Genomic DNA, 26,445 nt, shown 5'->3' on the forward strand with positions numbered 1-26,445 from the left:
AGTCAGGTTTAGAGTCAGAGTCAGGTTTAGAGTCCGAGTCAGGTTTAGAGTCAGGTTTAGAGTCAGGTTTAGAGTCAGAGTCAGGTTTAGAGTCAGGATTAGAGTTAGAGTCAGGTTTAGAGTCAGGTTTAGAGTCAGAGTCAGGTTTAGAGTCAGGTTTAGAGTCAGGTATAGAGTCAGAGTCAGGTTTGATAGATAGATAGATAGATAGATAGATAGATAGATAGATAGATAGATAGATAGATAGATAGATAGATAGATAGATAGATAGATAGATAGATAGATAGATAGATAGATAGATAGATAGATAGATAGATAGATACTTTATTAATCCCGGAGGAAATTGCATTAGAGTCATGTTTAGAGTCAGGTTTAGAGTCAGAGTCAGGTTTGAGTCAGAGTCAGGTTTGAGTCAGAGTCAGGTTTAGGATCAGAGTCAGGTTTAGAGTCAGAGTCAGATTTAGAGTCAGGCTTAGAGTCAGAGTCAGGTTTAGAGTCAGGTTTAGAGTCAGAGTCAGGTTTAGAGTCAGGTTTAGAGTCAGAGTCAGGTTTGAGTCAGTCAGGTTTGAGTCAGAGTCAGGTTTAGGATCAGAGTCAGGTTTAGAGTCAGAGTCAGGTTCAGAGTCAGAGTCAGATTTAGGGTCAGAGTCGGGGGTTTATGGTCAGAGTCAGGTTTAGAGTCAGGTTTAGAGTCAGAGTCAGGTTTGAGTAAAATCCGGTCTAGAGTCTGAGTCAGGTTTGAGCCAGAGTCAGGTCTGAGTCAGATTCAAGTTTAGAGTGAGGTTTAGAGTCATAGTCAGGTTGAGAATCAGAGTGAGTCTAGAGTCTAAGTCAGGTTTGAGTTGGAGTCAGGTTTGAGTCAGGTTTAGAGTCAGAGTCAGGTTTGGAGTCAGAGTCAGGTCTAGAATCAGAGTCAGGTTTAGAGTCAGAGTCAGGTTTAGAGTCAGGTTTAGAGTCAGAGTCATGACTAAAATCAGAGTCAGGTCTAGAATCAGAGTCAGGCTTAAAGTCAGAGTCAGGTTTGAGTTAAGTCCGGTCTAGAGTCAGAGTCAGGTTTAGAGTCAGAGTCAGATTTAGAGTCAGGCTTAGAGTCAGAGTCAGGTTTAGAGTCAGGTTTAGAGTCAGAGTCAGGTTTGAGTCAGTCAGGTTTGAGTCAGAGTCAGGTTTAGGATCAGAGTCAGGTTTAGAGTCAGAGTCAGGTTCAGAGTCAGAGTCAGATTTAGGGTCAGAGTCGGGGGTTTATGGTCAGAGTCAGGTTTAGAGTCAGGTTTAGAGTCAGAGTCAGGTTTGAGTAAAATCCGGTCTAGAGTCTGAGTCAGGTTTGAGCCAGAGTCAGGTCTGAGTCAGATTCAAATTTAGAGTGAGGTTTAGAGTCATAGTCAGGTCGAGAATCAGAGTGAGTCTAGAGTCTAAGTCAGGTTTGAGTTGGAGTCAGGTTTGAGTCAGGTTTAGAGTCAGAGTCAGGTTTAGAGTCAGGTTTAGAGTCAGGTATAGAGTCAGAGTCAGGTTTACAGTCATGTTTAGAGTCAGGTTTAGAGTCAGAGTCAGGTTTAGAGTCAGAGTCAGGCTTAAAGTCAGAGTCAGGTTTAGAGTCAGGCTTAGAGTCAGAGTCAGGTTTAGAGTCAGGTTTAGAGTTAGAGTCAGGTTTAGAGTCAGAGTCAGGTTTAGAGTCAGGTTTAGAGTTAGAGTCAGGATTAGAGTCAGGTTTAGAGTCAGAGTCAGGTTTAGAGTCAGGTTTAGAGTTAGAGTCAGGTTTGGAGTCAGAGTCAGGTCTAGAATCAGAGTCAGGTTTAGAGTCAGAGTCAGGTTTAGAGTCAGAATCAGGTTGAAGTAAAGTCCGGTCTAGAGTCAAAGTCAGGTTTAGAGTCGCAGTCAGGGTTGAGTCAGAGTCAAGTTTAGAGTCAGGTTTAGAGTCAGAGTCAGGTTTAGAGTCAGAGTCAGGTTTAGAGTCAGAGTCAGGTTTAGAGTCAGGTTTAGAGTCAGGTTTAGAGTCAGATACAGGTTTAGAGTCAGGTTTAGAGTTAGAGTCAGGTTTAGAGTCAGGTTTAGAGTCAGAGTCAGGTTTAGAGTCAGGTTTAGAGTCAGGTATAGAGTCAGAGTCAGGTTTAGAGTCATGTTTAGAGTCAGGTTTAGAGTCAGAGTCAGGTTTAGAGTCAGGTTTAGAGTCAGAGTCAGGTTTGGAGTCAGAGTCAGGTCTAGAATCAGAGTCAGGTTTACAGTCAGAGTCAGGTTTAGAGTCAGAATCAGGTTGAAGTAAAGTCCGGTCTACAGTCAGAGTCAGGTTTAGAGTCAGAGTCAGGTTTAGAGTCAGGTTTAGAGTCAGGTTTAGAGTCAGAGTCAGGTTTAGAGTCAGGTTTAGAGTCAGGTTTAGAGTCAGTCAGGTTTAGAGTTAGAGTCAGGTTTAGAGTCAGGTTTAGAGTCAGAGTCAGGTTTAGAGTCAGGTTTAGAGTCAGGTTTAGAGTCAGAGTCAGGTTTAGAGTCAGGTTTAGAGTTAGAGTCAGGTTTAGAGTCAGGTTTAGAGTCAGATTCAGGTTTAGAGTCAGGTTTAGAGTCAGGTTTGAACCGTTCCCTCTGCTTGATGAATGTCTTCCTGTGTCAAAGTTGTGTTTGAACTTCAGCACAAACTAAATGTCAGATTATTCCACAGCCTGACTGTATGTGTGTGTGTGTGTGTGTGTGTGTGTGTTTGTGTGTGTGTGTGTGTGTGTGTGTGTGTGTGTGTGTGTGTGTGTGTGTATCTTGGCTCCTGGTCGGTTCCCTCCTTCCTCCTGTCCTCCGGTGATTGGACGTCTCAAACTCCTAAACCGTTTCCACGGAACGGCGCCGGTGTGACGTCACTTCTGCTAAAGGATCGGTCGGTGCGCGTGCGTGCGTGTTCAGGGCGCGCGGCTGTAACGACTCCCAGCTGGACGTTAGAACGGAAAGACATCTGGAGGCGGGGAAGAACCGAGAGTGTGTGTGTGTGTGTGTGTGTGTGTGTGTGTGTGTGTGTGTGTGTGTGTGTGTGTGTGTGTGTGTGTGTGTGTGTGTGTTTGTGTGTGTGTGTGTGTGTGTGTGTGTGTGTGTGTGTGTGTGTGTGTGTGTGTGTGTGTGCGCATGCAGACTCGTGCGCGCTGTCGCGTCTGCAAGCACACGCGTCGGGACGCGTCCTGCGTGTTTCGGACACATGAACATGTTAACATGTTAACATGTTAACATGTTAACATGTTACCGTGCACATGCGTGACCTGCTGGATGTTTCCACGTGACATGAATGGACTCGTTCCATTTCTGTGCAGCAGAGAAGTTCCAGCGGGGGGGGGGGGGGGTTATCCAGAAAACCCCAAGACTGAAGCTCTGAGTCCAAAGAAAGAAAGAAAAGAGTTATGGAGAGAAAGGGGCTGGTTTACATGGGGGGGGGGGGCATTCCTGTTCTCTGAATCACACTTTTAAGAGACTCCAGACCCCCACCCCCCATCCCTCCATCTCCACTCCTCTCTTCTCTTTTTAAGGAAAAACCCTCCCGGCTGGAGGAGGAACTTCAGAGTTCTGGTCAGCAGCTGCTGCCCCCCCCACACCCACCCACACTCCCCCCCACACCCACCCACACTCCCCCCCACACCCCCCCCCACACAGAATCGGTGGTCGTTACAGAAGGCCTGACTACCTTGAAAGACCTCTGACTGATCAGAGTCCTGTCTGGGGGGGTTGTTGGGGGGGGGGTCCGGTTCTGTTTGACCCGTTGGGTTCAAGTCCCAGCAGGGCGGCTGATGGTCTGAACAGAACCGGATATGGATCCTCCTGATGCCCCCCCCCCCAGGAGGCGTCTGGAGAACACATCAGTGGCACTGGGGGGGAGGGGGTTCTGGTTCTGGTCCTCAGCCCACATCAGGCGCTGGAGTGTGTTTGATGCCCACAGACTGATGAACATTGTATGTATAAATACCCCCCTCCTTCAGAACCCCCCCATCTGAAGCCCAGATGGTCCAAACACCCCCTCCTGTTTACACCCAGGGTAAACTGAGTCCATCAGTGAGTGGATTTTATGACCCTGGGGGGGTCATCGGGGGGGGGGGTGGTTTATTTCACCCTGACTCCCCACATGGGTGTGATTAACTGAAGCCCCCCCCCCCCCCCCCAAATGATCTTCCTGTGAAACATTAAAATTGTGTTCTGCTGGGGGGGTGGGGGGTAGTTCGTGATTTGTAGGGGGGGATTGCTAGTTACCACATCTGCCCCCCCCGCCCCCAATACCCGGGGGTGGGGTTCACGGTGTGTCCGCGGCGGGTCTCGCCCGCTCCGCGCTTCGTTATCCACTGATTCTGCTACGGGGAACGAGGTGCGGGTGCCCGCGCGCACCAGTTCCCGCGGAGCCATGGCGCCTCCTAGCGGCCGGCGGCGCGCACTGCGGGGGCGCGCCGTGCGCGCGCGGAAGGAGGGACCAGAGCGGCAGAGCGAACGGACGGGGAGGTTAACGGCATCCACAGCTCCGGACCGGACCGCACCGGAACCCTCACCGGAACCCTCACCGGACTCTTCCTCCGAGCTCCTCCGTTCCCCCGCGACCCGCCGCGCTGACATGAGCAGATAGTCCCCGGAGGATCCGCGGTGAACGAGTTCTCAACGAGTTGGAAAGAGTTTGGGTAAGCAGCACCGACCTCCCGGTCCCTCCCGGTCCCCCCCGGTCCCTCCCGGTCTCTCCCGGTCCGTTCCGGTCCCTCCCGGTCCGTTCCGGTCCCTCCCGGTCCGTCCCGGTTTCTCCCGGTCCGTCCCGGTCCCTCCAGGTTTCTCCCGGTCCGTCCCGGTTTCTCCCGGGCCGTCCCGGTCCGTCCCGGTTTCTCCCGGTCCGTCCCGGTCCCCCCCGTTCGTCTCTGCGGGTTTGCGGTGTTTGCGTGTCTGCCGGTTGATTCTCTTCAAACCAAACTGCTGCGCGAAAAACTTTCCGTGCGTAAAAACGCACAAACCCTCCGGATCCAGACGCGTCACGCACGCAGGGGCTCCTTCACGCACGCTCTCACCTCTCTGATTGCTTTGCGCGTCTCACCTGTGCGTGGACCCCCCCCCTGCACAGACCCAGACCCAGACAGAGGGTTCGGAACATCTGCACGAGCGACGCCGCCGCGGCTTCACCGACCGACCGCTAGAGGGAGACACGGCCGGGAGCACACTATAACACACACTATAACACACTATAACACACACTATAACACACACTATAACACACACTATAACACACACTATAACACACACTATAACACACTATAACACACACTCTAACACACTATAACACACACTATAACACACACTATAACACACACTATAACACACACTATAACACACTATAACACACACTCTAACACACTATAACACACACTCTAACACACACTCTAACACACTATAACACACACTATAACACACACTATAACACACACTATAACACACACTATAACACACACTCTAACACACTATAACACACTATAACACACACTATAACACACTATAACACACACTATAACACACACTATAACACACTATAACACACTCTAACACACTATAACACACTATAACACACACTATAACACACACTATAACACACTATAACACACTCTAACACTATAACACACACTATAACACACACTATAACACACACTATAACACACACTATAACACACTATAACACACTATAACACACTATAACACACTCTAACACACTATAACACACACTATAACACACACTATAACACACTATAACACACACTATAACACACACTCTAACACACTATAACACACACTATAACACACTATAACACACACTATAACACACTATAACACACACTATAACACACACTCTAACACACTATAACACACTCTAACACACACTATAACACACACTATAACACACACTATAACACACACTATAACACACTATAACACACACTATAACACACACTATAACACACACTCTAACACACACTATAACACACACTATAACACACACTCTAACACACACTATAACACACACTATAACACACACTCTAACACACACTCTAACACACACTCTAACACACACTCTAACACACACTCTAACACACACTATAACACACACTATAACACACTATAACACACTATAACACACTATAACACACACTATAACACACACTATAACACACACTATAACACACTATAACACACTATAACACACACTATAACACACACTATAACACACTATAACACACTATAACACACACTCTAACACCTCCAGGCGGGTCACATTTAATAAGTACTCCTGTTTTTAATTACAATTTTATTGTTTAAATGTCATTTATCTGTTGTTGTTGTTGTTGTTGTTGTTATTGTTGTTGTTGTGTTTTTAACTCCATAACGCTCCATGCTGCTGGTCCAGAGTCAGAAGGAATTTTCTTTCTGCTCCAGAGACTGGATCATCATCCAATCAGGTGGCCTCCAGCGGTGTGTCACGTGATTAACCACATGTCTGTGTTAAATATAAAAGATGTTTCGATTCGGGTCTGGGTTCGGGTCTGGGTTCGGGTCTGGGTTCGGGTTCCAGTCTCCTCAAAATGTCTGAACTGAATGTTCAGGAGTTCGTCTTTGTTTAAAATACATCAGGCGGTGCGCATGCGCCCCCTTGTGGCTGCGCGCCGCCACGACAGCCTGAAGCCCAGGTTCATGTGGAACATGTGGAAGGACGAACCCCTGACCCTGACCCGAACCCGAACCCCGAACCCGAACCCCTGACCCGAACCGGATCCCCGGTAGAACCCGTCATCAGACCCAGACTGAGATCCTTTTCTTCAGCTTCATGTCTGTGAAATGTTTCCATGACGTTCATGAAGGTCTGTGTTTACAGAAGGTTCTTGGTTCGACTTTTGATCCAACAGGAGTCCATTTAGAACCCGATCCGATTAGATCTGTTTAGATCCGATTAGATCCGATTAGATTCGATTAGATCCGATTAGATCTGTTCAGATCCGATTAGATCTGGACTCCACAGCCTCATCTGAATTAATTCATTTCAACTAAAACCCAGAACATTGTCTTTCCACGCTGTGATGTGTGTGTGTGTGTGTGTGTGTGTGTGTGTGTGTGTGTGTGTGTGTGTGTGTGTGTGTGTGTGTGTGTGTGTGTCTGTGTGTGTGTGCGTGTGTGTGTGTGTGTGTGTGTGTCTGTGTCTGTGTGTGTGTGTGTGTGTCAGACAGAAGACGAGGACGATGCTGGGCCTCCCGGTGCTGCTGCTCTGCCTCCTTTTCGGCGCCTTGACCCACGGCCAGACGACAGAATGTTCCAGTGAGTTCCTGGAGTTAGCTCCACGCCGCGTCACGTGTGTGTTTGACGTGTGTGTTTGACGTGTGTGTTTGACGTGTGTTCCTGCAGAGATGAACGAATGTCCCATTGACATCTACTTCACCATCGACACGTCTGAGACCATCGCCCTGCAGGAGCCGCCGCCCGGATCGCTGGTGGAGAGCATCAAGGTTCCCACAGACACGCCCTCCTGACTTCTCTGTGCTGTGTGTGTGTGTGTGTGTGTGTGTGTGTGTGTGTGTGTGTGTGTGTGTGTGTGTGTGTGTGTGTGTGTGTGTGTGTGTGTGTGTGTGTGTGTGTGTGTGTGTGTGTCTGTGTGTGTGTGTGTGTGTGTGTGTGTGTGTGTGTGTGTGTGTGTGTGTGTGTGTGGTCCCGTCTCACAGCTGATTGGACGCTTCTCTATCACAGGAATTCACCCGGGAGTTCGTGCAGCGTCTGGATGACGCTGAGTTCCGAGGCGCCGTGAGGATCAACTGGAACATCGGCGGTCTGCACTACTCCCAGCAGCAGAAGGTCTTCAGCCGCATCGGCTCCAAGAGCGACTTCCTGTCTGTGAGTGAAGCCCCGCCCACAGGCCGCGCACCTGAGACCAGTTTGTTTCATGACACACATGCTTAAACTCCTTTATATCCTGGAACACATTCACATCATCTGCATAGAAAATTCACTCTGAACTAGTGGCTGGTTAGCTTAGCTTAGCTTTGAACAAATGTTTAAGAGAAGTAGAAGCAGCTACTGAATGCTTCCAAAGGTAGAAGAATCTATCTGGTAGCATATTTAATGCTAGCTAATTAGCATGGTAGGACTCCATTGTTTAGTCCTTATAAAATAAAGTTTATAACAACAGAAGGTTGTTCTTGAATGATCCAAAATCAGATCTCTTGTTTTTACGTTTCGCATTTTGAAGTTTGTTTCTTCAGATGAGATCAGCGCTAACTTGTTAGCACGCAGTGAACCTGCTATCTCGTGACAGGGTCTCAGTGCGATCCAGTACCTGGGTAAGGGCACCTACACCGACTGCGCCCTGACCAACATGACCCACGAGATGCTGCGCTCACCCTCGTTCCCCAAGGCCCTTCGGTTTGCCGTGGTCATCACTGACGGTCACGTGACCGGAAACCCCTGCGGGGGCATCAAGGTGGCGGCGGAGAAGGCTCGTGACGAAGGCATTCGGATATTCGTGGTGGCAGCGTCAAAGACCGTTGAGGAGACAGGGCTCAGGGAGATCGCCAACTCCCCGGCGACCGTCTTCAGGAGGGACTTCATGGCGGTGGATCTGAGCCGGGGCCGAGCCGTCATTCAGACCAACACCATCGACCGCATCATCAGGACCATGGTAAGACGCAAACACACCAATCAGGCTCGGACAGGAAGTGGCGAACAAGGAGTATTCCGCTCATGTGTCTTTTGGTTTGTCTTCACAGAAACACCTGGCGTACGTAGAGGTAAGACCGCAGACGCAGCCAGCGATGACATCATAAAGACTCATGTTTGCGACTGTTGAGACCAATCGTGTCCCGTGTGACGCAGTGTTACAGCGTTTCCTGTCTGGAGACTCCAGGACCTCCTGGTCCAAAGGGCCACAGAGGCCAGAAGGTGAGCGTCAAACCAACACACCTGAAGATGTTCACACCCATGACCTTCATCCTCACAGTCGTCTTCACTTTGTAACCCCGTGACCACAGGGAGCCAAAGGAGACAACGGAGAACCAGGTCTCAAAGGAGAGAGAGGCCGTCCAGGAGACCCGGGTATCGAGGGTCCAATCGGTCAACCTGGTATCAAAGTAAGACCAACGACAGAAGCTGGATTTGGGTTGTTTTTATTGAGTTCTAAACATTTTTTGTCCTTTCCTGTCTGTAGGGAGAACCGGGTCTTAAAGGTGATAAGGTGAGGCATCTCCTTCCTGTCTCCATCAGTGAAGGACTTCAAACCGTCTTGACTATCAGTCGGTATTAAAACGACTGTCTTTCTGTCCACAGGGAGAGATAGGATCTCAAGGGAAGAAGGTGCGTTTACAGTTATTACCCTACATCCATTCTGCAACGCCATTGGTCTTCTCCAACTAATTACCTCCTGTCTTTGTTGTTAGGGCGTGGCTGGTATCCCAGGACGCAATGGGACAGATGGACAGAAGGTATGTAGAAAGAAAACGCTAAGAAGCACTGAACCGGTTTTGAGCCTAAAAGTTCCTGACATCGACTGCTCCTGAAGTTTGGTTCCTAATCTGTCGTGACGTCTTCTTCTCAGGGTAAAATTGGGCGAATCGGTGCACCTGGCTGTAAAGGAGACCCGGGCGACAGGGTAAGTCCTTCAGAACGATCTAACGCTCTGAACACATCTCTGTTGGGTTGTGGTTTAGCATAGTTAAAGTGTATGTGATGCTTTGTAGGGTCCTGATGGTCACCCTGGAGATGTTGGTGAACGTGGTCTAGCTGGATCTGATGGGGAGAAGGTAGGGGGTCTCACCTTCAGGTAAGACTGAACGGACCGGCCCTGGAGCTGTGGTTAACTTGTGTTCCGTCTTAAGGGTGACTCCGGCCGTCCTGGACGATCTGGACCTCCTGGCCCACCTGGAGAGGCTGGACCAAAGGTGACCTGGACCACCAGGAGACTCTATGTTGCTGAAGTTGTGTTTAAAGCCTGAGATCTGTTGCTTCTTCTACAGGGAGAGAGTGGAAGTCCTGGATCACCTGGTATCCCTGGACTGAAAGGGAATGCAGTAAGACTCCTGCCAGCGGACCAATCAGTGTAGCCCCTTAATGGGTTATAAACCTCACGTGTGTGTGTGTGTGTGTGTGTGTGTGTGTGTGTGTGTGTGTGTGTGTGTGTGTGTGTGTGTGTTGTCTTCCCTTAGGGAGTTCCTGGACTTGCGGGAGCCACTGGCGAACAGGTTTGATTGGAAACCAACCCTCACCTTCATGTTTCTCCTGCATTGGCTTTGTGTTGTTTAATCAGTGCTTTTATTTTGTAGGGGAGAAGAGGAGACTATGGACCTAAAGGTGCTCAGGGGCCAGATGGAGTTCAGGGCGATAAGGTGAGTGTTATTATTTCACAACTTGTTCACCTGAGATCAGTTTGGCTGCTGTTCTTCCTCCCGCCAGTAGAGGGCTCACTGCTGGTTGTGTTTTCAGGGTGAAATGGGTCCAGAGGGTTTGAGAGGACTCCCAGGTGAATCAGGAAACAAAGGAGCAAAGGTGGGAGGAGTTTGAAGGTGTGTGTGTGTGTCCACTCAACAACCCCACTGAGGAGCACCAGTTGTCTGTTTCTGCCCCCTAACAGGGAGACAATGGCCTGCCAGGACCCAGAGGGGCACCGGGGGCATCAGGGGAGGCTGGAAGAAACGTAGGCTGGAGCTCCCCCTGCAGGATCAAACAGTACATAAATATAATTCTGTCTGAAGCTCCTATAAAGGCTGGTTTCACCACAGGGGACCAGAGGAGACCCTGGAGATGCTGGACCAAGAGGAGAAGCTGGACCACTTGGACCAAAAGTACGTATGTTTGAGTGTGTGTGTGTGTGTGTGTGTGTGTGTGTGTGTGTGTGTGTGTGTGTGTGTGTGTGTGTGTGTGTGTGTGTGTGTGCGTGTGTGTGTGCGTGTGTGCGTGTGCGTGTGTGTGTTCCAGCTTCCTCATCTCCTTTCCTTCTACCCAGGGGGACCCTGGACGACCCGGCTTCAACTACCCCGGCCCCAGAGGACCATCGGTAACCAACACTCAGGGTCTTAGATGTTCTCGCCCACCAAACACATGTGAGTGATGGGGCTTTCTTCTGGTTCAGGGTGACAGGGGAGAGAAGGGCAACCGTGGCCCCCGGGGCAGCAGAGGAGACTGTGGTCAGAAGGGAGAACCCGGAGATAAGGGACCTGGAGGAGAATCGGTACGTAGATCCTCAGGTGGGGGTGTGATGACACTGGAGGGTGTAGTTACACAATGCTGTCGTACCACAGGGCGAGCCAGGACCTCAGGGCGAACCTGGACTAAGAGGACCAAGAGGAGGCAGTGGGCGTGATGTGAGTATTCATCCAGAACACCTCTACACCTGCTAACATCACCTGCTATCACCCCAACACTGAGCAGCCGGGTGTGACGGTGTTTTCTGTGTTCCCCCTCAGGGGTATCCTGGACCAGAGGGAGATCCTGGCCTCACTGTAAGAACATCTGGCCTCTTTTTTGTTGCATCAGCAGAAACAAACAGGATGTGATGAATCGTGATGTTTCTTCCTGCAGGAATGTGACGTCATGAACTACATTAGAGAAACATGTGGCTGCTGTGGTGAGTCAAGTTTCCGCTAACAACCGCTGAGTGAACGCCGCCATGCAAGGAAAGCATTTAGTCTTTAGACATTTAGTACTGTATGCTGAGTCGGGTGGTGTTTGGTGGATTGAATCTACTCAAGCTGAATGTTGGTCTTTGGGTGAAGGTAGCCTCGACTGAACCCAGTTCCTGTGGGTGCTCAGACCCAGAAGCCCCCAGATTCCCCGTCCTTTGGCTACCATTCAACACATGGATGTTCCGATTGGTGGTCGGACTCTCACCCTCTGTGTTCTGTGTTCCACAGACTGTGAGAAGGTCTGCGGCGCCCTGGACATCGTGTTTGTGATTGACAGCTCCGAGTCCGTTGGTTTGACCAACTTCACCCTGGAGAAGAACTTTGTCATCAACACCATCAACAGACTGGGATCCCTGGCCAAAGACCCCCAATCAGAGACGGGTAGACCTGAGTTTGTCCTCTTGATTCTGGAATAATGTCCAGTTGTGCGTTGACATGGTTGCTTGTCTTCCCAGGCACACGAGTGGGAGTCGTTCAGTACAGTCACAGCGGAACCTTCCAGGCCATCAAACTGGATGACCCCAAGATTGACTCTCTGTCGGCCTTCAAGGTCTCACACTCATACTCTCAAACGTGATATGGAGTGACAGAGTAGGAATATTAGTAATCTATACTTTTATTTTGTCCAAATGTCTCGCAAAAAGTATGAAGGAAAAATGAAATGATCCAATAGATCGACCAGAAGTCGATACAGACAGTTTCTCTTTGCAAGGAAACTCAAAGCAAGGGTCAAGAGTTGCCTGCACTGGGCGAGATGTTCTTTCCTGATCACGTCCCTCTGTTGCTTGTCAGGATGCGGTGAAGAGACTGGAGTGGATCGCCGGAGGAACGTGGACTCCATCGGCTCTGAAGTACGCCTACGACACCCTGATCCGGGACAGCCGCAGAGCCAAAGCCAACGTCACCGTCGTGGTGATCACCGACGGACGCTTCGACCCCAGAGACGACGACTCCCTGCTCACCTACCTATGCAGGTGCCTTGATGCTGGGGCATAGTTGCGATTGTCATTGGTGGGTAACGTCTCTCACTGGTGGTTCTGGTTCTGTATCTGAGCAGCGATCCCAGTGTGGACGTGAGCGCCATCGGTATCGGAGACATGTTCGACCAGATCGAGGAGAACGAGAGCCTGAAGAGCATCGCCTGCCAGAGGGACGGCAGGGTGCTGGGCATGAGGCGCTTCGCTGACCTGGTGGCCGAGGAGTTCATCGACAAGATCGAAACTGTGCTCTGCCCAGGTACCACGCCCTCACCTGGTGGCACAGAGAAGCTCCTTCGGTTCCGTCCATTATCTCTGACATCCTGTCTCTGCTTTGCCCCCAGATCCCATTGTTGTTTGTCCCGACCTGCCTTGTAAATCAGGTAAGTTCTAAGATGTTTAGTCGTCCTCTAGGACTTTAGACTGTTTCAACATCCGAGACGGGTCAACAGGAACCATCTTTCAGTTTAGAACACAAACAAACTCACATGTCCAGTTGACTGTATTCAACACAGATCCACCAAGAGCTGAAAGACCGAGACTGTCCACAAACGTTTGAACTCATGTTTGATAAAACATTTGGATAAAACAAAGGTTCTGACATCTTTGAGGGATGCTTCTGTTACGCAACCGGTTCTAGAGAGAACACAGAACCTGTCAGTAGATATCACAGTGGTTCTGGTGGGTCAGGGATGTTCTGAGGTGGGGGCGAGAAGGTGAGGCGGAAGGGAAGGACAGGGACCGTAGACCGGTACCAGTCTGTTGGGGATGCTGATGTTGAACCGGGTCCTTCTTTTTACTCAGTTTTATTCCACCTCCTTTATTTTAAGACAGTTCCTTAAAGCCTGAGGTGTAGCTAAGCCATCTTTGTTAGCTGTATCTGTGGGACCCCGCCCACAATCTTGTTCCGCCCACTTGTTTCAGGAGGGGGCGTCACTGCGGGGCAGGCCCCTCCCCCCTGGAGGCCCCTGGGTGAGGAAGGGAGCACCTCATTGGTCCCCACCTCTTTGGAGGGCGTGGCCGGCCTGCTGAGCGGCCTGAGCGAGCATCAGTATGGCGTTGGCGTGGCGACCATGGCGTACACTGCCCAGAGAGCCAAGCTGGCCCAGGGGGAGGACAGGCAGCAGTGGACGCGGCTCTTCATCGACTCCTTCAAATACGTTTACGGAGACATTATGGGAGACCCGGAGAGAGCCTTAGGACTCTGCTAACGCTTACATGCTAACATGCTACCTCGCTGCTAGGAGGCTAATAACCAATAAGCTTGCTGCTGGACGTAGAATAGACGTCATGAAATCGTTGGGCATTTTTTCTGTGCAATATAGACGACTGCATGAGCTAAAGCTGAGGCGCTAACATATCAGCTAAACGTACTGTACATCTTGATGCTACCTCCTCGTAAGCTAGCTCTAAATACATTACATATCATCTCTGCCTGACTGAAGACTGTAGAGAACTTTGTGAAGGTCAGTCGCTCCAGGATGAACCCTCGTTTCCACTGTGAATCATCAGCTAGCTCAACCACTTCTTTAGCTGTTTTGCACGTATCCATGGTTACAGCCGTGACTGAACTCCCTGTGGAACACCTCTGGTTTCATCCGAACCGCCGTCCAGTGAGTCAGAGTTGGAGGGTGTGGACGTTTCTGAAGGAACTCTTGTTTCCCACGAGCTGAACTGACGCATGTCTTTACTTTATTAGCATGTGGCTTGGCTTGAGAGCAGGAAGCAGGAGAAGAATGTTAGCCCTGATGTTAGCCGTGATGCTAACAACTGTATTCATGTTTGATCAAATCATCTCAAGAGAATAAATCTATGGAGCAAACTAACCAGAGTGTTTTCTTGTTGAGGAATGTCCTGGCGTTTGAAGGTGTTTGCATGTTAGCATTAGCGTTAGCATTAGCATTAGCGTGTCTGATGGAAACTGGTCTGTGTTCCAGAGCCTGCCGTGGCCGGTTGTGTCCAGCGGCCGGTGGACGTGGTGTTCATGCTGGACGGTTCTGAGCGGATGGGCCTGGAGAACCACCGCCGTGCCCGGGAGTTCATCGAGAACGTCGCTCGCCGCCTCAACCTGGCCAACGGCCAATCAGACGAGAGGAACGCTCGTCTGGCTCTGCTGCAGTACGGCAGCCCCACGGAACAGAAGGTGGAGTTCCCGCTGACGCACAACCTCACGCTCATCTCTGATTCGCTGGCAGCGATGACCTACATGGACTCCTCCTCTGCTCTGGGCAGCGCCATCATCCACGCCGTCAACAACGTGGTGGTTCCCAAGGTAACGGGAGACAGCTGTCTCCTCACCGCTGTCTCTAATCCGTCAACACTGTCTCTAACCCGTCTCACCTCTGTCTCACCTGTGCCTCACCTGTGCCTCACCCGTGTCTCCAGCAGGGGGACCGGCTGGCTCGCCGTAACGCTGAGCTGGCGTTCATCTTCATCACGGATGGCATCACGGCGTCGGAGCAGCTGGACGAGGGCGTGAGCGCCATGAGGCGGGCGGAGGGCGTTCCCACGGTGATCGCCATCGGGACGGACACGGACGAGGAGGTCCTGAGGAAGGTGTCGCTAGGCGACGCGTCGGCCATCTTCCGAGCCGCTGACTACACCCTGCTGAACAAACCCTCGCTGTTCGAGCGCTTCATCCGCTGGATCTGCTAGGGGGGGCGGTCTCTGCACCGCCCTGGGGGGCTAGCTCCTTTAGCAACACAGAACCACGATATCACGCCACAGTGTGCAATAGACCCACGCGTCCGCCATGCGTCACTGAGTCACCATGTCACCACGTCACCGTGTCGCTCACGCCTTTAAGCCTCATGTAAGCATGAAGAGTAAACAACTCGCTGGAGTTAGCAGCAGGAGCTACACAGCGCTAAGCTAGCTCCGCCCCCGCGACACGTGTAGTTAGCATTAGCTATAGAAGTGTGAGTTTGGCCTATCTATCCACCCCAACCTTAGCAGACTTAGCATGTCTTTATACGACCTTCATCCCTGACCTTCATCCCTGACCTTCATCCCTGACCTTCATCCCTGACCTTCATCCCTGACCCTGACCTTCATCCCTGACCTTCATCCCTGACCCTGACCTTCATCCCTGACCTTCATCCCTGACCCTGACCTTCATCCCTGACCTTCATCCCTGACCCTGACCTTCATCCCTGACCTTCATCCCTGACCCTGACCTTCATCCCTGACCTTCATCCCTGACCCTGACCTTCATCCCTGACCTTCATCCCTGACCTTCATCCCTGACCCTGACCTTCATCCCTGACCTTCATCCCTGACCCTGACCTTCATCCCTGACCTTCATCCCTGACCTTCATCCCTGACCCTGACCTTCATCCCTGACCTTCATCCCTGACCTTCATCCCTGACCCTGACCTTCATCCCTGACCTTCATCCCTGACCTTCATCCCTGACCTTCATCATCGCCATTTTTGGATGGATGTACTTTTCATGCTTAGACGAGGTAAAACGTGATGCTAACATATTAGCCTTTAGCGGATGTGTGATGCTACACATTAGCCTTTAGCGGATGTGTGATGCTAACATATTAGCCTTTAGCGGATGTGTGATGCTACACATTAGCCTTTAGTGGATGTGTGATGCTAACATATTAGCCTTTAGCGGACGGGTGGGTGTCTTACAGACTGTGGTTGGGGCGGAGCTTGGTGTACAGTGGATCATTATCATTACTGGGTAGCTAGCGCTACCGGTTGTTTTGGGTCAAAGCCGGTCCAGCGACACAAAAAATAGGTGAGCAATCTAATTAGAACCTCCTGCTTCATCCAATCACAGCAACCCAGAGGGGCGGGGCATCCCAGATCGGTCTCTCTCAGTTTTCACTAAAGGTGCTAAAGTAGTAATAAAGAATAAAGTCATGTGATGTTGTGTTATATTATAATTACTGCAGTTTGTTCACACACACACACACACACACACACACACACACACACACACACACACACACACACACACCTGAAGTCAAATAAAAGCCGATGTGGAGACCCGACTGTGTTCTGTGTGGAATCATCAATAACGATCAGATCCATTGATCCGTGATGTGGGTGGAGCTAAACACACAGCGGAGAAGTGGCGGAGAAGTGGGGCATTTAAAGACCTCATTCTACCCTCATGGTTGTCTGGGGGGGTAACAAACCCATCAAACTGAGGGAGCTCCAGTGGGCGTGGTCATCCCACCCCGGCTCGGCCAATCACATCGTTCTGACCTCTTTTGCTTGCTTTGCCCCGTCACGTGACCAGAGGGCGGGGGATCTGTGCTCCATAACAGGAGCGTCCGGTGACCCGCTGGTTCCACCGACACCGGAGCGGAGCTTCACGTGAAGAATCGATCTCACCGGGCCGGTATCGATCCGATGCCGCTTTGGTATCGGTTCTATCGGTTTCTGGATCGATCAGCCTCCCAGGGACTGCGTGGACTCAGAGTGACGGTGACGCCCGGTGGGTGAGTCTGAAGCGTTGGTGCCCCCTCCCGGTCTGGGTTTAACATCTAGAACCGATAGACCCGCCGGTGTGGAACCGGATCAGAACCGGGTCCAGAAGCATCCGTTACTGAAACCGGAAATAAAAGTAATTTGTAACGTAAAGGAGTCATCGGTTCAGACAAACACGCTGTTTGGTTTTAGAGTGGGTAAACAACAAACAAACACACAAACAAACACACAAACAAACACACACACATACACACGCAAACAAACAAACAAACAAACAAACTAACAAACTAACAAACACAGGCTGGAGGCTGGTGCAGTGAGTTTATTAGTTTACCCCCCCCCAGGGGACAAAGGGTGTGTTAATATTTGACCTGCCATCAGAGTTTGGCCCCGTCCCAGACCCCCGCCTGGGGGCCCTTCCCTACAGGTGCTCTTTTTTTTCTTTTTTCTTTTTCTTTTTTTTTAAAATAAATTTATTGAGGAAAATTCAGTACAGCATACAAAAACAGTATACAATACAAACAGAGAACATATAAAAGAGTTTCCAGGGGGTATGACCACATGTCCTTACCTTACACAAAAACACCTAAAGCGGAACATATGTTTAAGGTCTTCACAGCTTTTTTGTTGTCAGAGCCGTCAATAAGCTGTATATATTGTTCGACATCTTTAAGAAAATGAATAAAATTAGGTTTTTTTTGCTGAATTTACATTTATGAATAAAAATTTAGCCAAAATTATTAACAGATTTATAAGAAAATAAGCCTTTTCCTCTTTCTTAGAGCACTTATAAAAACAAAAAACAACATTTTCCCAAGATAGGGTAAAGTCCTTGGAAACATAGTCTATAATGAATCTACTGACATCCTTCCAAAGTTTTTTCGTATAAGGGCAATGCCAAAATAGATGTAGCACAGTCTCTGGGTAGTCCACACAGAAAGAACAGTCTGTATTCATGTCCCTTTTGAATTTAACCATGTAGTGATTTGCAGGATAGTATTTGTGAATAATTCTGAAGGAAACTTCCTTCACCTTATTGTAGATGAGATATTTGTGTGGAATCATCCAGACCTTGTTCCAAACAATGTCATTCACAAAATGATTCCAATATGAGACAACATAAGAAACAGAAACAACATCTTTCTGGAATAGAGCACGTATATGTCTGTTGTTATTACGGGGAAAGGTCGAAAAACAAATTTTCCCTATGTGAGAATCAATTGGATTGGGTACGGAGATTGAGGGGGGATGGTTGGGAAGATTTCTGAGAAGCATTAAAGTACCTGATGGGATAGCGTCAAACACTATGGCGAATTCCCTGGAGTAACAGGAAAATCATACTTGGATAAAAATTCCCTATAAGTAAGCAAAAGTCCCTCTCCATTAAACAGCTGACTTACCAGAAGAATTTTGTTCTGAACCCATCTGTCCATAAAAAGTGATTTATTCTTGAAAAGAACATCTCTATTATTCCATATTAAGTACCTGTGAGGAGAGAAGTTATGTTTATAGATTAGAGACCAGATAGAAGAACTTGCCTGTGAAAAGCTGACAATTTTACAGGAAGTTTGTCTACATTATAATTACAACTGAGAATAAAGTGTAAACCACCAAAGCGAGAGAAGATGTGCTGAGGAATGAAGTTCCAAATTGAGACAGGATTTTTGAGAAAGTGTCGATCCCAATTTATTTTAAATGTATTATTAAGAGTAGCAAAATCTAGGAAGTGAAGCCCCCCATGTTCACAGTCGTTCATAACAACTCCTTTCTTAATATAATGCGTACGATTTTTCCAAATAAAATCAAAAAGTAAACGGTCAATATTTCTGATAGTTTTATTATCCAGATGTATGGGGAGAGCTGCATAGGTGACCCAGAAATACCTTCAGCTTCAGTGAGAAGGACTCTGCCTTTAAGGGACAGGTCCCTCTGCAACCACTCATTTAGTTCAACTTGTTTTTGAATGATCGGGTCAAAGTTCAAAATACATCTCAAGCTCTGGTTTTTAGAGATCAGGAGCCCTAAATAAGTGACTTCTTCTTTGACAGGAATATTACAAATGGAATTTGCGTTACTATTTTTAACAGCTAATAGCTCACATTTATTCAGATTAAGGCATCGGCCAGAGGCCCTAGAGAAATCATTGATTACATGAAGAGCAACGGGGACTTGGTTAGCATTTTTTAGGAAGAGAGTAGTGTCATCAGCCAGTTGGCTGATAATAACAGTTTTGTCAGCTATAGAGATTCCTTGCACTGCACTGTTAGTGATCTGGTTTGTGAGGATCTGAGTACAGAGTAAGAAGAGGTCGGGGGAGATGGGGCGTCCCTGGCGGATGCCTCGTTTCAAGTTAAACCTTGGAGTCGTGCCATTTTTCATTTTGATTGAACTGTTGCCGTTGGCATACAGAGTCTTAATAGCCGTGCAAAAAAATTCACCAAAACCCAACATCTTTAAGCAGCGAAAGATGAATTGGTGTTCAATCGTGTCGAAGGCCTTATAGAAATCAAGGAAGAGGACAAAACTTTTTCACTATTCAACTCAGAATAGTCAAGGATGTCTAGGACAAGTCTAATATTGTTAGATATATGTCTATTTCTCATAAAGCCCGACTGAGTCTCATCTATTATTGTATCCAAGACCTCTTTAATTCTTTTGGCGAGAATAAGGGCAACAATTTTGTAGTCATTGTTGAGTAAACATATGGGTCTCCAATTATCGAGAGACAGCACATCTTTTTTAGATTTTGGAATTAAGGTTATAAGACCTTGAGTGAGACTAGGAGGAAGGGCATTTTTTCCTATGCTTTCTAAGAAAACCTGTAGAAGAAAAGGGGCTAAATGTGTTGAAAAGGCTTTGTAAAATTCTGCGGTTAAACCATCACTTCCTGGTGATTTGTTCTTCTTAAGAGCAGCGATGGCATCAGAGACTTCTTCTACAGTAAAAAAGGTGTCACAAAAGTCCTTATCCACAGTACTGAGGATGCGTAAGTCTTTAATTGAGTCTAAGAATAAAGAGGCATGCTCTTGGTTGTATTGTGAGCTATAAAGGTTGCTATAAAAATTACAGCAATAGTTTGAGATTAGTTTAGCATCGTCAGTTATGACGCCATTTATATTTAATTGATGGATGGAGTTGGTTTTAGCACGCAGTTTTTCAAGCCTAAAAAAATACGCTGAATTTTGTTCCCCTTCTTCTAACCATCTCTTCCTGGACCTAATAAATAAACGATAAATGTCATCTAATTTTTTTTTGCAGGTCTAAAAAATTAAGTCTATCCTCTTCAGTGATTTCATCAGGGGGTCTTTGAAAGAATGAGGTGATTTTTGTTATAACTTCTTCTTCCTCTGCTCTTTTAGATTTAGAAATTGACGACCCATATCTTCTTAAGAATTTACCTGCTTCAAATTTGAACAGTTCCCAATTGGTGCTGTACAATCTTTCTCTTTCAGCCTTGTTCCAGAAATGTGAAATCAATTTACAGATTTCAGATTTAACTGCATCATGCTCTAACAAAGACTAGTTTAATGTCCAGTAGGAAGATCTGAGTGGTACATCGTCTGTAGTAGAATGTTGGATATTAATATGAATTGCTCTATGATCAGTTAAGGGTGTAGCAAGGAATTTAACTGTGATTTTCTCTTTTTCAACAAAGCTGGATAATAACCAGAAATCAATACGTGATTGTCTTGAGTCTGACCTGTTGCTCCATGAAAAGGTTCTTTCGTCTGGAAATTTCTCTCTCCATACATCTATAACATCAAATTTCTGCATGAATGCCTTAAGATTCAAATTAAGGGGGGAGGGCTGCCTAGGGGGCCATCTATCAGCAGCATTATCCAAGGCAATATTGAAATCACCGCCAATTAAAAGGATAGAATTTGGGAATCTCGATAACAAAAAGTCAAGTCGCCTCTCTATGGAATGAAGAAGTTTGTCGTTCTCAGGTTTGGTGTTATATCCATATGTGTTAACAGTAATTAAGGTAACATCAAGGTACTTAAGCACAAGGCAAACATAGTGACCTAAAGAATCGCTGTCTGAGTGTAGTACAGATCCACTGAAAGAGTTTTTAAGAGTGCTGACTCCAGCAGAGTGCTCTGTGCCGTGAGAAAACCAGATATCATTACCCCATTGTGATTTCCAGAAACTGTGCTCTGCAGTAGTTGAGTGGCTCTCTTGAAAGTAACAAAAGTCAGTATTAAGATGCTTGGCAAACAAAAAAAGTGCTTTGCGTTTACAGGTCTGTCTTAGACCCCTGGCATTAAGAGAAACAAAAGAAAGCGACAAAGTTAAGTGTTAAACAAGAACGAATAAGGAAATAATAAAGTCTCTGACCACTTAGAGTGTATCAAAAGGGGACCGAAATCTGCATTATTAACATGAATTATAACGGTAAACGAAGACTTGGAAAGGAAGCAGCTGGCTTTATTTATAACAGTCTTCAGTAGCTGCCTGAACCAGGAATAAGTCTATGAAGGCATCAGAAGGGCAGAGAAGTTGCTCCTTAACTAGGGAGAGAAAGTTCTGATCCATTAATGAAGCCACGACCTCCGATGAAGTAGGCCGTCTTACCATCCTCACGGGCTTTCTTTATGTCAGGCCACAGCTTACTCCTGCGCTCTCTGTCGTCTTTGGAGAGATCCTCCGCAAATTTTAGGCTGTTGCTCATCAGGTAGGGAGAAGATTTAGCAGCTCTCCAGATGGCATCTCTGCTGAGTGGCGAGGTGAACTGAATGATGATGCCTCTGGGTCTGTTTCCATTCTGACGTTTAGGGCCAAGGCGGTGCACAGTGTCAACAGTGTCAGACATCCTGTTCTTCTGCTCTGGAAGGATAGCTTGACATATTTCAATGACTTTCTTGCGTGGTTCCTCTTTCTCATCTTCTGCAACCCCGTAGAGTCTCAGGTTCAATCTCCGAGTGTTTCTCTCCAGCTCTGAGATCCGCTGCTGACACATGTCCACTCTTTTCTCCTCAGTTACCGCTTTTTTCTCGAGTGTACTCACTTTCCCTTTAACAGCCTTTACTTCCTCGCAGACAAAATCAATAGTCTTTTTAAGACCCTCAATTTTAAGTGCATTGGCACTTACCATGCTCTCAATGTTGTCGCTTCTGGCGTTGATCAGCGCAGAGAGGGCGGCAATTACATCGTTTTGGCTAGCTAGCCCCTGGGTGTTGGGAGAAAGCGTCGCCTTTTTCGGAGCTGGAGATTTGCTGGGGGTGATGGGAAGAGGTGGAAACTCATCCATACCGTCGTCTGAGACTGGGAGAGTGACGGGGGGGTTGACGTAGTCGTGGCAGTTGTCAATTAAGACGTTGCCAGCCTTAGATACAGTGTGGTATGCTACCGTCAGCCTCTGCTTGACGTTGTCCGGGGGTCTTTTTCTTTCACTCCGGGCCGACATGAAGTCACCACTGTCTTAAAAGTAGCTGAGTAATGTTGGAGAGACGGAGAAGGTGATTGGCGTCAAAAAAGCTTCGTTTTTAACCGTTTACTTAACTTACTTAGCAGAGCTCGGCAGAAAGCGTCCACTCACTCGGCCATCTTGGCACCCCTCAAACCCGGACAACCTCTGGGTTTTTGCTCCCTACAGGTGCTCACTTCCTGTTTGGTTCCAGGTGTGACGTCATGGAGGGCGGGGCTCTGTCCAGCCTAGAGACCCCCGCTCTGGTGGTGGACCTGGACAAGGTGAAGAGGAACGTCCAGACGATGAAGGAGCGCTGTGAGGGGGGGGGCGTCCGCCTGAGACCCCACATGAAGACCCACAAGACGCTGTGTGTACACACACACACACACACACACACACACACACACACACATCACGCTACACGTGTGTGTCCTGTTCCGTGTAGGGAGTGTGCTGACATCATGACGGGGGGGTCGCGGCGCTGCATCGTCGTCTCCACGCTGGCTGAGGCCTGTTTCTATGGCGACCACGGCTACGATGACATCCTGTACGCGTACCCCCTCCCCTTTGACAAGGTTCGTCTGCTCCCAGAGGGCTGGGTTCCATTGGGCTGGGTTCCATTAGGCTGGTTCCATTAGGCTGGGTTCCATTGGGCTGGTTCCATTGGGCTGGGTTCCATTGGGCTGGTTCCATTAGGCTGGGTTCCATTAGGCTGGGTTCCATTAGGCTGGGTTCCATTGGGCTGGGTTCCATTAGGCTGGTTCCATTAGGCTGGGTTCCATTAGGCTGGGTTCCATTAGGCTGGGTTCCATTGGGCTGGGTTCCATTAGGCTGGTTCCATTAGGCTGGGTTCCATTGGGCTGGTTCCATTGGGCTGGGTTCCATTGGGCTGGTTCCATTAGGCTGGTTCCATTAGGCTGGTTCCATTAGGCTGGGTTCCATTAGGCTGGGTTCCATTAGGCTGGTTCCATTAGGCTGGGTTCCATTAGGCTGGGTTCCATTGGGCTGGGTTCCATTAGGCTGATTCCATTAGGCTGGGTTCCATTAGGCTGGGTTCCATTGGGCTGGGTTCCATTAGGTTGGGTTCCACTGGGCTGGGTTCCATTAGGCTGGGTTCCATTAGGCTGGGTTCCATTAGGCTGGGTTCCACTGGGCTGGGTTCCATTGGGCTGGGTTCCATTGGGCTGGGTTCCATTAGGTTGGGTTCCATTAAGCTGGTTCCATTGGGCTGGGTTCCATTAGGCTGGTTCCATTGGGCTGGGTTCCATTAGGCTGATTCCATTAGGCTGGGTTCCATTAGGCTGGGTTCCATTAGGCTGGGTTCCACTGGGCTGGGTTCCATTGGGCTGGGTTCCATTAGACTGGGTTCCATTACGCTGATTCCATTAGGCTGGGTTCCATTAGGCTGGGTTCCATTAGGCTGGGTTCCATTAGGCTGATTCCATTGGGCTGGGTTCCATTAGGCTGATTCCATTAGGCTGGGTTCCATTAGGCTGGGTTCCATTAGGCTGGGTTCCACTGGGCTGGGTTCCATTGGGCTGGGTTCCATTAGGCTGGGTTCCATTAGGCTGGGTTCCATTAGGCTGGGTTCCATTGGGCTGGGTTCCATTGGGCTGGGTTCCACTCGGCGTGACCCCCCGGCCCCCCTACAGGTGGAGCGCTGTGCCACCCTGTCGGAGAGGCTGGACCTGTTCCAGGTGTTGTTGGACCACCCTGAGGCTCTGGAGCGCCTCCGGCGGCGCCCCCTGGCTGGGGGGCGGCTTTGGCACGTCTGGCTCAAACTGGACTGTGGCAATGGGAGAGGTGAGGCCCCGCCCACACCCCTCACTGCCCCACCCATCCGGAGCTCTCGCTGACCCCCCCCCCTCTGCTGCAGCTGGAGTCCTGCACTCGGACGCGGGGGCGGTCCAACTGGCTCAGGCCATCGCTGGAGCGGAGGGGGTGGAGCTAACAGGAGTATACGCCCACTGTGGGAACACTTATTACTGCAAAGGGGTGGAGCAAATCCAGGCGGTGGCCCAGGAAACCACCGACCTGACCCTGCAGTTCATGGAGAAGTAGGAGCAGATCAATCAATAATCAATCAATACGATCACATCAAAACCAGCAGGTGTTCTCTGCTCTCTGATTGGTTCTCTCTGCAGGCTGAAGGCGGTGGGCATCACCTGTAAGTCCAGCATTGGCTCCACCCCCTCCTGCAGCCACCCGGTCAAAGACATGTCCCGCCTCAGCGAGGTGCATCCTGGGAACTACGTCTTCTATGGTAGTTCCCCCAGACAGAACCACACCTGGGGGGGGGGGTTCTGTCGGGGTTCCTGTTTCACACCTGTGTGTGTCCCAGACATGCAGCAGTCCCTGATTGGCTCCTGCAGCCTGGAGGACGTGGCTGTGAGGGTCCTGACCCGCGTCATCGGACACTGCCCCCACCGGAACCAGCTGCTCATCGACTGTGGGTGGTGTGGGCTCAGGTGGGTGGAGTCAGGTGGGTGGGCTCAGGTGGGTGGAGTCAGGTGGGTGGGTTCAGGTGGGTGGAGTCAGGTGGGTGGGTTCACGTGGGTGGGCTCAGGTGGGTGGAGTCAGGTGGGTGGGTTCACGTGGGTGGGCTCAGGTGGGTGGTGTCAGGTGGGTGGAGTCAGGTGGGTGGGCTCAAGTGGGTGGAGTCAGGTGGGTGGAGTCAGGTGGGTGGGCTCAGGTGGGTGGAGTCAGGTGGGTGGGGTCAGGTGGGTGAAGTCAGGTGGGTGGGCTCAGGTGGGTGGAGTCAGGTGGGTGGAGTCAGGTGGGTGGGCTCAGGTGGGTGAAGTCAGGTGGGTGGAGTCAGGTGGGTGGGTTCATGTGGGTGGGCTCAGGTGGGTGGAGTCAGGTGGGTGGGTTCATGTGGGTGGGCTCAGGTGGGTGGAGTCAGGTGGGTGGGTTCAGGTGGGTGGAGTCAGGTGGGTGGAGTCAGCTGGGTCAGCTCAAGTGGGTGGAGTCGGGTGGGTGGGGTGGGGCTCAGGTGGGTGGAGTCAGGTGGGTGGGCTCAGGTGTGTTGGGAGTCAGGTGGGTGGGCTCAGGTGTGTTGGGAGTCAGGTGGGTGGGCTCAGGTGGGTGTAGTCAGGTGGGTTGGCTCAAGTGGGTGGGTTCAGGTGGGTGGAGTGAGGTGGGTGGATTCAGGTGGGTGGAGCCGGTGGGTCGGCTCAGGTGTGTGCTCAGGTGTCTGACCTCTGACCTTTGCCCTCAGCCAGGACGGATCAGGAAAGCTCCCCACCGGCTACGCTGTGATTGAAGGACATCCCAACCTCAAGTAATGTAATCTCCTGGTGTTTTGAGTCTGACCTTTGACCTGACGTGTGACTGAGGCTCTGCCCACCCCCCCCTCAGGTTGGCCTCCATGACCCAGGAACACGGGCGGGTGGAGCCCCTCTCTGGGGCGCTGGACTTCGGGCGTTACCCTCTGGGGGCGCTGCTGCAGCTGATCCCCTACCACGTGGGTTCTGTTCAGTAGAGCGTGATGGTGTCCCCCCCTTAGAGAACCCTCGGTTGACCCCCCCCCCGGTGTGTTTCAGGCGTGTGCGACGGCCATGATGCATCCCGTGTACCACGTGCACTCTGGGGGGCGTCTGCTGGGGCAGTGGAGGCCCACACGGGGCTGGTGAGGCCCCGCCCCGCCCAACGTGACCCGGACCGCCAGAGGACCTCCCATCAGCTGACCCCCCACCCACGGACCCCGCGTGCAGGAGACCACCAGAACCAGTAGTTAGAGTAGAATCAGTGACTGGAGTCGTTTCTGGTGAGGAAACACCTGCAGAGGATCTGACCAATCACAGGCTTCAGAATGGCGTCCAGTTTCCACTGGAGCGTCATGTGACCAAAACACGCCAATAAATTCATGGTGATGATTCATGACGTCACTTCCTGACGTGTGTGTGTGTGTGTGTGTGTGTGTTCAGTCCGTCTGACTCACTACACACACCATGGTGACCACAGACTCCGGTTTATTG

The 26,445-nt window shown here is 49.8% G+C and overlaps 2 protein-coding genes across 6 annotated transcripts; both read left to right on the forward strand.

Annotated features, from left to right (window-relative positions):
* The first annotated feature begins 4,411 nt into the window (after positions 1-4,411).
* Positions 4,412-15,775, forward strand: col6a2 (collagen, type VI, alpha 2). 4 transcript variants are annotated; one of them, XM_068341077.1, is made up of 32 exons: positions 4,413-4,622; positions 7,193-7,284; positions 7,372-7,472; positions 7,711-7,854; positions 8,276-8,638; positions 8,727-8,747; positions 8,833-8,898; positions 8,988-9,086; positions 9,164-9,190; positions 9,283-9,309; positions 9,393-9,437; positions 9,551-9,604; positions 9,693-9,755; positions 9,831-9,893; positions 9,969-10,022; positions 10,158-10,193; positions 10,275-10,337; positions 10,435-10,497; positions 10,583-10,645; positions 10,731-10,793; positions 10,955-11,005; positions 11,081-11,179; positions 11,250-11,312; positions 11,415-11,450; positions 11,530-11,575; positions 11,862-12,014; positions 12,089-12,183; positions 12,426-12,607; positions 12,691-12,869; positions 12,955-12,993; positions 14,548-14,882; positions 14,996-15,775. In XM_068341077.1, the coding sequence occupies exons 2-32, from the start codon at positions 7,209-7,211 to the stop codon at positions 15,263-15,265; spliced, it is 3,039 nt and encodes a 1,012-aa protein (XP_068197178.1). In that variant the 5' UTR covers positions 4,413-4,622; positions 7,193-7,208; the 3' UTR covers positions 15,266-15,775. The 4 variants fall into 4 exon arrangements, with proteins under 4 accessions (XP_068197181.1, XP_068197178.1, XP_068197180.1 ...); XM_068341079.1 differs by having other exon boundaries at positions 14,999-15,775; XM_068341078.1 differs by having other exon boundaries at positions 7,197-7,284.
* A 1,084-nt stretch (positions 15,776-16,859) lies between these two features.
* On the forward strand, positions 16,860-26,355 carry zgc:162816 (uncharacterized protein LOC571260 homolog). Of its 2 annotated transcripts, none has more exons than XM_068341126.1 (10): positions 16,860-17,069; positions 22,680-22,835; positions 22,914-23,043; positions 24,121-24,271; positions 24,345-24,525; positions 24,613-24,731; positions 24,810-24,936; positions 25,686-25,748; positions 25,826-25,931; positions 26,011-26,355. In XM_068341126.1, the coding sequence occupies exons 1-10, from the start codon at positions 16,981-16,983 to the stop codon at positions 26,098-26,100; spliced, it is 1,212 nt and encodes a 403-aa protein (XP_068197227.1). In that variant the 5' UTR covers positions 16,860-16,980; the 3' UTR covers positions 26,101-26,355. The 2 variants fall into 2 exon arrangements, with proteins under 2 accessions (XP_068197227.1, XP_068197228.1); XM_068341127.1 differs by having other exon boundaries at positions 16,934-17,065.
* The last annotated feature ends 90 nt before the right edge of the window (positions 26,356-26,445 follow it).

Source organism: Antennarius striatus, chromosome 18 (genome assembly GCF_040054535.1).
Source record: "Antennarius striatus isolate MH-2024 chromosome 18, ASM4005453v1, whole genome shotgun sequence".
NCBI lineage: Eukaryota > Metazoa > Chordata > Actinopteri > Lophiiformes > Antennariidae > Antennarius > Antennarius striatus.